The 12,518-nt window shown below is 30.2% G+C and overlaps 1 protein-coding gene across 1 annotated transcript in view; it reads left to right on the forward strand.

Annotated features, from left to right (window-relative positions):
- The window catches only part of LOC129226290 (meckelin-like), a 94,438-nt gene that overhangs the window by 26,906 nt on the left and 55,014 nt on the right, over positions 1–12,518 (forward strand). The window contains exons 12-18 of the mRNA XM_054860893.1: positions 16–73; positions 2,708–2,797; positions 4,259–4,403; positions 5,909–6,017; positions 8,479–8,535; positions 10,941–11,039; positions 11,124–11,222. Of these exons, the coding sequence (XP_054716868.1) occupies positions 16–73; positions 2,708–2,797; positions 4,259–4,403; positions 5,909–6,017; positions 8,479–8,535; positions 10,941–11,039; positions 11,124–11,222 (657 nt within the window). The remainder of the gene's footprint in view (positions 1–15; positions 74–2,707; positions 2,798–4,258; positions 4,404–5,908; positions 6,018–8,478; positions 8,536–10,940; positions 11,040–11,123; positions 11,223–12,518) is intronic.

Below are 12,518 nucleotides of genomic sequence, written 5' to 3' on the forward strand. Positions count from 1 at the left end.
TTTTTTTCTCTTTAGTGCAGTGTATCTTTACAAAAGTTATGGACTTCTTCAGATATGGTATTTTATGACCTATGTATCCTTACTTTATTCACAGAAAGAGTTTACACTACTCTGCAAAATTTAAAATAATGAAGTTTAGATTTATACATATTCTTGATTTGATACATACCTTCATTTGATTCATACACCTTCAATTTAACGATATCCTCAATTTAATCATACATTTCACTGGTCCAGATTTGACAGCATTGAATGTGTATGCTCCTCGATTTAACGATATCCTTGAATTAATGATAACTTTTTTTAGTACCTTGACAGTCGTTGAATCAACTTTTTTCAGTACCTTGACAGTCGTTGAATCAAGGTTATACTGTATATATTTTTTGATATGTCTATGAATAGTTCATTATGTGCATGTTTTAGAGTTGTTAGGGGCCATTCATTAATTAGTTAAGGGTAATTTTGGCAATTTTTGACCCCCCCCCCCCTATGTAAGGGAACATAAGATTTTTTAAACCCCTCCCCTCTATTTTTTTGAAAGATTCTATTTTATTTTTCAAAATAATAAAATGTTGTTAGAAAGGGGGAACAGTTACACTAAAACTGCCAGTTTGACATAAATCAAAGATTTTTATTTTTCAAATATACTATATGATGAGATACGAATTAAAAATAAAACATGGCATTCATAGTGTGGTTCTTTTATTACATTTTACACCATTCATTCTTTGTAAAACAAGTAAAAAACAGCTCATTCTAATACATTTTTTACCTTCCTGACACAAATGAAATATTATCTCTGCCAAACCAATTGACCATGTGATTTCTAATACAGTAACCCCTTGTCATATTGTGCTAGTCCAGAGACAACAAAAAAGAGCGATATATCCGAAAACATGATATAACCGAAGTCATAAAAAGTAATGATTTAATTAAAATAAAAATTAATTACTCTCTATAAAAAGCCTTTACAAAAATATTAGTTTACTATCATCTTAGGAGGATTTTCTTAATAAAATCAAAAGAAAATTAGTCTACCAATTTTTCTTTAAAAAAAATATTTAAAAAAATGAATATTTTTATGATTTTCTTGTGGAATATGAATCAAAAGTTGCAGCTTAAACTGCAAGTAACCTAAGTACATAGAAAATATATCAGTTTTGTTCATTGCTTCAACTGAGAAGAAAATATTTTTTCTGAGAAATATTTTGAAAAGAATTTACTGTGTGATCAAATGTAAAGCAACATTTTTTTTTTTCAAATATTTTTTTGGGGAGACAAAGGAAGAGCACAATATATCAGAATCAGCAATAATAACGAGCCATGATGTAACAAAGGGTTACTGTATAAAATATCGTCTTGGGGGAAAAAAGTGTTATTAGGTTGATCTCCGCCCCTCCCCCAAAACAAAGTAAGGGTATGTAGAGACTTTCATAACCCCCTCACCTCTCGGGACCCTTGGGTAATTAATGAATGGCCCCTTACTATGGCAATAATCTATTACAATACTGAGATGAGAAGTTACTGTAAGCTCTCCAAAATTTCCTTATTTGGCAAATTTCATTTGACGATTCAGTATATTTAAGGACAATATTGCAATACTTAAATGCGAAATGTATCTTCTCAATAGATGCAAGTGTTTGTCCATACTTGTGTGTTATCATTCTGTAAATTAAGAATTCCTGCTTGGCGAAAAATTTTAGTTCTGACTTCCCCTGAGTAAACTCTTGACTGTCCGGCTTGCTATATTGTGACCTAGTAATAAATTGAGGAATTTTAGAAGTAGCTTGTACTCGAGTTTTGCAGATTACAGCACACATAATTAAAAAATGGAAATTTCTAGCATGAAATATGTATTTTCATAAGCGTAAACTCCGAGCATACCAATTAATTTAAGTATTAATAAGCAATTTTTAAGCTAGTATGTTGTGGTCATCACAAAACAATCTTCTATATCTATGTTATGAATTCTTAGGTCTTAACGTATTATTGCAAACGGTACAGATAGTAATTATTTTTATGTTTATGTATGCTTAATTTGTTGTAATCTGGCTAAATTTGGAGCTTATTCCATTAATTTTTGTTTAAAGTTATCGCAGTTCTTCGAATTTATAGAACACCCGCCGATTGGGATTTTTTGTTATTCAGCTTGTCTTTCCGCCGCATTTCACCAAATAGTCAAGAGTTTACTGTACATCAAAAGGTTCAGCTTCTGTTTTGAAATCTTACTATCATAGTGCAGTAAAATCTGAATATACCAAAATGATTGATCTTTGTGAGCTTTATTCTTGCAAGTGCTTATCTTCATATTTTCCCCCTACCATTGTTTATTTTTCAGTTCTGTTGAACACCAACCTTTGCTTTCTTCTTTTCAAATAATATAAAAACATTAACAGATTTTACAATCCGAAATTTTTTTTAAAAACTTGACAATATGAATACATTGTGATATGAATTCATTGTCATTCACTAATTTTATTATAATTTCAAATTAAATAAAAACTTTGTCAGACTTGATTGTGACATTTTAAGGTTTTTTTTTTTTTCATGCAACTTGGTGAATACTATATATATGTATCATATAATGTAGTTATAAGTATATTTTGATTCATAGCAAAAATGGATTTAAAGGTAATATAATGTAGTAAAATAAGCACAACAATAATATTAGGTGTTGGATTTTGTTCTATTTTCTTAATGCAGTAAGATTTGGCTAATAAAAGTAATAAAACTGAATTTTATCCAATTCCTGTTCTCATAAAAAGTATAAATGTAAACGGAGAACTTGTAAATGCTGGTAAGCATTAATATTTTTCTGTACTTGTTTCCTTATCTGTATTTTTGTTATTTTCTGTTAAAATTTTATATGAATCTGTTTCATTAAATGAATGCAGAAAAATGACTACCTAAGTACTAAGAATTCCTTAACTTTCAGTTCATTGTTGAAAACCCTTTAAAACTTTGCTTCTTTGTTAGTGTCTGAATTGTAATTGATCTCATTCTTCCAATTCCTTATACACTTCTTAATTTTTAAATAGCAAATAATTTAATGTTATTAACTTACAAATTTCAAAAAATATTTCAAATATATGTTTTGAGGTTACAAGAAGTCATTTTATCAATGCAAAGTCTGGGATGTGAGAAATCGAATGGAAGTGGGAAGAAAATGCAAGATATAGGGGCATTTTACACAAAAACAGCAAATTAAAAACTTGCCGTTAGTAGGTTTTATACCAAACAAAATCAACTATTCACAAACAAAGGAAAAAACTTTATTGTACTAGTTATTTTTGTAGTACAATAAAATAAGGATGAAATAGTGTTCTAAATATTGATATAGCAGACTTGAACCAGTCATATTGTTTGAAAATTAGATAAAAGGGTAGCTACTCAATGCATAGTATTTGGAAAATAATTGGAAAAACTTATCAACATGTTGAGAATATTAATTTTTTGGGGGTAAATCTTCAAAATAACTTACGGTGGGACAATCCCATTGATTTTGTCTCAAAAAGATTTCTCATAATTTAGGTTTAATTAATTTTGTGTCTAATTTTCTTCCTGCTGATGTTCTGTTCATTTTATATTTTTCTTTGATATATTCAGTTCTCAGTTATGGTGTTCTTGCTTGGGGCCAAACAACTAAAAATAATCTAAATAGGATAAATATTTTATTAAAAAGATTTCACAGAATAATTAATAGAGATAATATTGTGGGTAACAGTAATAGAAGCTTTTTAAAGACTAGAATAAATTTATAAATATAATTTTGTAAAAAAAAATATTTCCCTGGTTGAAATAAAATGAATTGAATTGAAATAGTACAACCAAAAACATCAATAACGTTAAAGTTGAATAAAAATCTTGCTTGCATATATATAGATATATTGATTTGTGAAAGATACCCCCCCCTCCCCCCCCCCCAATAACTTGCCTGGATTCCAAGGCACTCAGTTAAAAATTGTTCATAAAATATGTAATCATAAAAGACTTGAAAGTTGCAAATCTTTTTATATTTGATAGTACGAAAATGAAAGTTTCTTTTTTCTTTTGTCAAAACATGTCCTTCTTTTTCAATGCAAATTTTTTTTGAATGTGTGCAAAAAACGTTTTGAATAAACCAAGGAAGTTGCCAATTAGTTTTGTAAAATTTTATCAAGATTGTATTTTTATGTTCTTAAGCAAAGATTGTAAAAATCTCCTAAATTCTTCAAATCTCGCTTTATAACAATTTCTAATATATATTACCTTTTTATAGGAGATGATAAAACAAAATGGTGGCTAGTAAGGCGATTCTTCTTGACTGATCATATAAGTGGCATTCAAGATGGTGTTAAACTTGTTGCGGAGCATAATCAACCATATGCCAAAGTATTTAGATATGCTGCAAGAGTATCACTGAAGTACGTTGGTATTTATGTATATATTTTTTTATTTATCAAAACTTTGCTTTTCTTGGAACGTGTATGGCTATCAGCGATCATGTTTTTCCAGTTTTGTATGGAATTCCGCCTTTCCTTGTTGGTTTTTAAACTTTCCTCCTTTTTTACCTCCTTAAGACCTCACAACATTCCTATCTAAAATTAACAAAGGCTGTTGTATATGACTATATGCATCTATGTCATCTCTACATCGGTCGAGGCGGCCACCGAAGGCGGCTAATTTTTCTATAAAATCTGAAAATATTCCAATTTTTCTTAATTTTCTGTCCCTGTTTTCTTATACATCTATTTTCCCCCCTGAAATGAAAGGAAAAATTATAGCCAATCTTTTATATATTTATTTATTTATTTTGTATTTTTGTTGTAAAAGGTATGTTCCAAAGACTTAGAATTTTCACTCTGCTGTCTTTTTAGATATCATTCATTTTCCTCATGATATTAGAAATGTTTTTGGATTTCCTCCTTTTTGCTATCTGGCCACTTTTATCCTTGGTTGCAGTGTATAACTCCTATTCATGAAGTTTATGTACTTCACTTCAGCGCCGTGATTCTATAGTTAAAAATTTAGTTAAACTGTGCTGGGGATTTGTTTATGCACAGTCGGATCTTGATAACTCAAAGTTTTCACTGGGTCCCCCAACTCTTGAGACTGTTGTGGAAACTTCTCATAACTCGAACGTTTTAGCCGGTCTCTTGGGACTGCAGCCGTGGTGGCCTGATCAGTAACGCATCGGACCTGTGACCGGAGGGTCCCTGGTTTGATCCTAGCTAAATCGAAGATCCACCGTCTTCATTAATTGTGACTGGGGGACGTTAAATATGCTTGTGGTCACAAAGTCCTCCTAGTGAAACAATACCTCTGGGGGTGCTGGACCGGAGATTGCTCAGTTTCTGGTCTTAATCAAAAAATCAGAGCTGTCTCAGGGTCCCATCTAACTGGTTAAACTACAAATAATGGTAGGTACGGCTGACCCTGGAGTGAAAAGTGAAAAAGGTCCCTTGGGACTTTGAGTTATCATGAGTTGACTGTATTTATTTATGTATTTTATTTATTTATTTATTTATTTATTTATTTTTTATTTTATTTTTTTTTTATATATACTATTGATCAAATTAATTTAAGTTGTTCCTAAAAGACTCAGAAAGTTAAAAATCTGAAACGCGAAAGGCTGCATAATGTGTGATTAAGTGTCTTGTTTAATCGAGATTTAATAATGCCTTTGCAAGTGTACTTCATGCATTTTAAACCAGAAATACACCTCAAAAGGTTAGTCGAGCATATTTTTATGATTTGGATTTTGAGTTGAAATTTAATATCATGTAAAAAAATTGAGTCTTTAAAACAACTTTCCAAAAAAGAAGAAAAACCCCTCTTTTCTGTAATAATGTGTGTGCTTGCTTTCATAAATGTGCACTTCTGCCTTTATTAAACTTTGTTTGAATGAATGCATTACAATATCTTCCAGAATTCGAATGAAAACTCAAGATAAGCCTGGTACAATTTTTCCTCCATTGCTGATCATTTCATATGCCGAAGCAGTTCCTGATGATTATATGCGAAATAAAAGAGTTACAGTTGAGTGAATTTTATTATTTGGTATATCTTTTTAAATGGTAGGTGATGATTACAGTTAAAAATTCTGTTTGTTGATACCTTTTTCCCCCTTCTCTTGTAATTATATTGATGTAGGAGAATATGAGGTAAAGTGAAATAGTTAAGATTATTATTTTCCTTTTGCAAAATTAATGAATCAGAAGTTCATTCTGAAAATCACAGCACTTGAAAAACAAACTATGTATTTATAATAAAACTTGTGCTGCAACGTTATTTTTTATTTTTAGTAGTAAATTTGTACCTTCAAAAAAAAAGTGAAATTTTTTCACTTTTTTCTTTCTGGGGCAAAGTGAAAAATGAAGAATTTTGCTAATGAATTTTTTTTTTTTTTTTTTTTTTTGATAATTAAAAGTATTTTTGATCAAATGAATGGGTGAATATAAGAATGAATGTATAAATGAAAGATAGTGAAACAATAAACAAATGAATTAATTCATTCATTAAATATGAGAAAATGAATAAGAAACTAATTGAATTCATAAATAAGTTTTTAATTAAAGGAATGCAAATGAATTAATTAATAAATGAACACTTAAGTGACTTAATAAATTATTGAATAAGTAAACAAAATTAACTATTTCACATTGCCCTGCATGCTCTTGACTAATTGTACGAAACAATCAAAATAAAAAGAGCTTGATATTAAATACATCAATAATGTGTTTGTAGGTCTCAACTAATATTTAAAATGTCAATAACAAGAACTTTATCATTTTATTATAACAAAAATAATTTTTTACTTACAACAGAATGTTACAACAAATATCATTTTTTAAAAATTGGTTGTCAAATCATGTGGTTTGATGTTCAGAGATTACTTTGTCCTGACTGCAATAGCTTATATGTGTTACTACATAGTTAAAATCTTTCCAGATGAGTGACGCTAAGAACACAGTAAATATTCCACCATTTAGCTTAGCATGCACTTAAGAGCAAAGAGGAAGTAATGTTGAATATTACAAAAAATTATACATAAACTTTCAAGCAATATTGAATTTTTACTTTCAAAATGTGTTAACAAACAACAATTTCGTTAATATTTTTCGACCCATGTGTAAAAAAATTTGCTTCATGTTTTGTTAAAATGTCAACAAAAATTTTGAAATGCTTAAAATAAAACATAAATATAGCTATTCATTTTTTAAGTATTTTTTAAAGTGTAGGTATGCTAGTTTTTAAAACCTATAGTTTTATAAAATCAAATGATCTGAGAGCAAATGTGGTTTTAATAAGTGGCAGTATAAGTATTAAATATTACTAAATCATCATAAAACTCAAAGATGGAAAGTTTGTAAAGTATTTTGGCATTAATTATGCTCTCTTTCAATAATTTTATTTCTTTTCTTTTTTTATTATTAAATTTTAATTATTTTTCAACTTATTATGATTCTTTCTCTAAATCATCAGTTTAACACTTTGAGGTCTATGCCCTAAGCGCAAGGGCGGATGCAAGGGAGGGGCGGTGGGGGCGATCGCTCCTCCCTTTGAGGGTCCTTGCACGGGCAATTTTTCCGAAAAGAAGTCTTAAAACTCAAATGTAGGCCATCTTTGAGGACGTTAAGGAAATAAATTAGGTTCAAATTCAATCTACTTTTCGGAAACTTTTTAGAACTGAAGTTTCAAAGATACAATTTCAGACGGTTTTTGGTTTCAACCGCCCCCTCCTTGAAACATTTCTGGATATATCCTTGCCTGAGCGTTACTTGGGTTGTCATTTTTGGTGAAGTTAACTAAGCCTGAGAGTCTCTCGGGGTTCAATATTTACTCTCTTATCTATAAAAGTATGAGTTATATATGTTTTTAGCCTTATTAGAAATTATCTACGAACCTTTTACTTTCAGAAAAAAACATATAGTTGGCACCGCCATGCAGAAATAACTACATGAAACATGACAGAATTGGAGTTTAAATTCGGGTTCATGCTTTGAAATGTACCGTACAAATGCAAATTTTATCAAATAATGTTTGTTTAGAATTTAAACTTATTTTCAGGTATTTGTTCAAGATTTAGGTAAGTTTTTAATTCAGTCTATGTAAACTTTTATGGTTAAAATGATGTTTTCCTATGCGGAACTCTTTTTTTAGTTTCAAACATGCTTTGATAATTTCTTACTAAAAATTGATTTTTATTTCATTCAAACAGTTCCTTCATTACAAAAGAAAACATCTTAAAGTATGTAATACAAAAAAAAAATACACATCTTCCAGGTATTTTTTAAAAAATCATGCAAAGTGCTAAAAAACCCCAGTCTGGAGGGAGATATGCGGTTGAAATAGCTCAGACCTAAAAGTGTTAAATAACATACTTGTTTTAAAAAAATCAAATTTAGGTTCTAAAAATTTGATTTTTTTTCGTAAATAAAATATCTTTTTTACACCCTGATATTACATAACTTAATCAGTTTTTTTAACATTTACTAGGTGCAGTTCTCAGTGTCATATGAAAGAAATCAAGGATCTGTCATGAAAGGTGTAACGGTAATTATACTTATATAATTGGTGATTGCAATACCGGTATGCCGAATGCCGGCATTTGGAGCTAATTTGCAATTTCGTAATACCAGTATTTGATGGGGTAGAATACCGGTATTTTTCGTATTAACTAAAAATTACCCAAACCCCCAATCAACCCCCAGTCTTCAAAGTTGGCAATAAAAGATTAAAGCACCCCTCTCACACCCACACTCCCCTATTATCCCTCCATCACCAATTCCCTATTCTTAAAACTTTCAAGAAAAAGATTGAAAAACTACTAGCAAATGTCTTCAGAATTGGTTTTACTATAAAAACTTCCTTGGCAAAGGCAATTGAAACTTGCTTCTGCAAAACTTTTAACACATCAAGGGTTTTGAAAAATAAATTTCAAGATAACTATAGAAAATACATAGGAATTTTTTTTTTTTTTTGAAAATGCAGCAGATTTTTTCCCCAGACGTCAAAAGCTTTGAGATAAGGAGGTTTGAGATATCAAGATTTGACTGTACTAAAAAGCCAGTAACATAAAATTGTGATAACTCGCATAGCACTGAAAGCAAGAATTTGTGCTCAAAACATAATCAATGCACACTAATTTCTGAGTTATCTCAATTCACTTAGTTGCACACTATTGATTTTTTTTTTTTTTTTTTGAGTGAAATTTTGTTTCTTTTGTTGAACTTTGTTTCTGTTGTTGATGGCAACATCAAATGAGTTTTCATCAGCACAAAAATACTTCTAGTTTTATGTTATATTGTAGTTAGATACCATCTTGAGACAGAAATTTTCTTTAGTCATGTCTAACACTTAAAGTGAGATTCTTTACTCTAAAAAGAAAGTAGATTTTTCATCAAAACTGCATGAACGCTTTGGTAAAAAATGTTGATCAAAAACCATCCCCCTTCCCTTAATGGAAGTTTTTTTGACTGTGCTAATTTTAACATATTATTCATTCATAAGTACTTATTAAATTGTTTCTGTGAAATAGCTAGCTGTAGATTTTTTTTTTTTTTTTTTTTTGTAGATATAAAGCAGGGCATCATGATTTTATAACACCTTGAATTAAATCATCTGAAAACCAAGTAGAAAATTGATGTTTTGCTCTGACTGTTGCTATTTGCAGGTTGCAAACACCACTTTTTGTATGACTGTTTCATTAAGTACCTTTGGCTTTGGGTTTTTTAGTGGAATTGTTTTTTCAAATCAAGAAAGTGTATGATTGGTCATAACTATCTAACACCAGCATTATTGGGTACCACTGTCTACTGTATCCCTCTAACTTTTCTTCGAAATTTCAAGTTTAAAGCATTTGTAAAACCAAGTTAATAACTGCTGTTCTATTCCTCATACGAGAGTGAAAAGCAAAGGAATATAATTGGATACCGTATTTTCCTGCGTATAATCCGCTGATTATCTGTTAAAAATGCAAAGTCTGTTAAAAAGGTGCAGATTATAGGCTGCCACGAATTATCTGTGATTTTTTTTCTTAACACCAATGCATTGAACCTCAATATTTACAGTAGGATTCACTGATAGAGACGGTGCACCAGCTGAATGTTATTTATTTTACAAACCTTGCATATTCTTTCTCTCTGCCTGCCTGTATGTTGGTTATTTTACGTTGCTTGAATGTTCCTCTTACGCGATTTAGGCCATGTAAAATAAACAAGAATACAGTGAAGGAGGCAGCCATTTGCTCAAGATTAGACCGTTTGCTCCTTTGTCTTGACTCTTTGTTTTTCATTTAATTAGCGTACTATAATCATGATTTCAAGAAGAAATCATTATATTTTAGATTATATTTCAGATTAATTTTGATTATGCCTTCAAAGTAATTACCTTTTCAGCATGATTTTAGTTTAGTTGCTCAAATGGTATTTTAAATTCAAAATTAATTTTTTTACCTCTTATTATCCGTGGATTATATGGATATACACCACGGCATATAATACAAAGCTTTTTTTCTTCAGGCCGATTTTAGGACTTGCCGATTATAGGCTGCCCACAGATAATACGCTGGAAAATACAGTATGTTCAAGTTTTGAGTAAAATGCATTTAAAGTTCCGGTTCTAGGCGGGGTTTTCATTGAAAAGTTTTTATAAATAATGCTGTATAACAGCCCCTACTAAGGCTACTAGTACCATCTCTTGCTCCCAAACAGAAGAGGGGTTCACATACTATTTGTACTGGTTATCTCCAAATTTAATATTTTGGCACTTACATCACTTTGCTTCTCACTGCCACATAGGGCATTGTCAAAAAAATACAAGTTCATACAAATTACTCATTGATAAATCTGTTTCGTCCTATCCTCTTGCTCAAAACGTAATTTAACAATTGGAATTAATCCTTATTTGATCCGACTTATTCATTCCAAAAACCATTTTTTATGTACTTCATTTTATAGATTGCTATTTGTGTGCTTGGTGGGCTATCTTTCTTTTGGTCATGCTTGCAAACATGGAGTTGGTTTCGACGCTCTGGGAAGCATGCAATTGACTTACTGGTAAGAATTTTGAAATGTATGTAGCTAACTAATTTCATTAAATAGATACATAATGCACCAAGAACTATTTTCTTCATTTTTCAGACTCTGGGAAAATTTATTGTGTATATGAGTGGAAACCTTGCTACAGTTTTTTTCTTTGTCATATTCTGTGTGTGTTTAAATTGGTTCATATTTTTTAAGGTAAGTTTATATCTATTTGTGCTACATTTTCTTATAAAATATGCTAAAACTTATTTATTTTGCTTTACTTGATTGACAGGTTTGACATGTTGGGCTCAGCCCAGAAAAACCTAAAAACCTACTGGGGTTTTCTAAGCAGACACATTAAACTAAACCCTCTGAATTTGTTTTTTTTTTTTTTTTTTTTTTGAATGTAGGTTTTTTTGCTAAAATATAATATCAATCTTTTTCTTATATGTATCATCAGTTATATTTTGTAGTTTTAATTTTTTTGTTTTTCTCAACCATAATAAGTAAAATTTTGTTATCGCAAAGTGGCTAAATGAAATATTAAATTTTTCAAAAATTATCTAAAAATTGGAATATATTAACATTTTTTCATTTACATCTATGAAATTAATCTTTTATAATTTGAGACAAAAGGAATATCTCTTTATGTTTAGATTCAAAAAAAAGTTTTATAGTATTTCCAACCATAAAATATTTATCTAATATAAATGCTATTTTTATGAATATTCATTTTGTTTGAATAAATTTTTTTCATATGATTAAAAAAAAATCCCCTTCCCTTCTCCTTCTCTAAATAAAACAGGGTTGCCACGCACCGGGAAAACCGGGAAAACCTGGAATTGTCAGGGAAAATGAAAATGGCCGAAAATCAGGGAAATGTCAGGGAAAATGAAAAATTGCATATTTCCGATCGATCTTGATCGTTCTTAGCGCGGCCTGCGTTATATGACGTCAAAAAAAAAAAAAAAACTTTCAACCTTCTTTTTTTTGCCGCCATTCCCATTCGTCGTTTTGTCATTCCCCTCTTTCTTCTCCCCCCTGCAGTTCTTTTTATCAACTCTCTGCCATTGGCACGTGCGCCATAGCAGTCGACGGCGGACATGAGCAGAAGGTACTTCTTTTCTTCCTCGTTTGAGCGGGCTCTGTTTAAACGCTGCTTGTTTACGTCAGCAGTTCTGAAGTTGTTATGATGCACAGCACATTGTTTGGTCTGCGAGTGCAACTAAAGTTTTTAATGAACTGTAATAATCTTTTCATATTTTATATTATTTCTTTAAATTAATTAATGAAATCGTATTATTCTAAACAATTTTGTTCTGTAAATTTAGTTCATTAGACAATTTTAAACTTAGAAAGTTTCTTTTTTACAGAAGCATCGCTAATCTTTTAGTATTTTGGTAGTGATCTTTAAAGACTTCCAATGCGCTTCTTTCTTTCAAAATAAAACTAATCCGATTAAAGAAAAATCTGCACATCAGAGAAGTTTCTGATCATTGCTCAAAATTT

This window comes from Uloborus diversus, chromosome 7, assembly GCF_026930045.1.
Source record: "Uloborus diversus isolate 005 chromosome 7, Udiv.v.3.1, whole genome shotgun sequence".
In the NCBI taxonomy this organism is placed as follows: Eukaryota; Metazoa; Arthropoda; class Arachnida; order Araneae; family Uloboridae; genus Uloborus; species Uloborus diversus.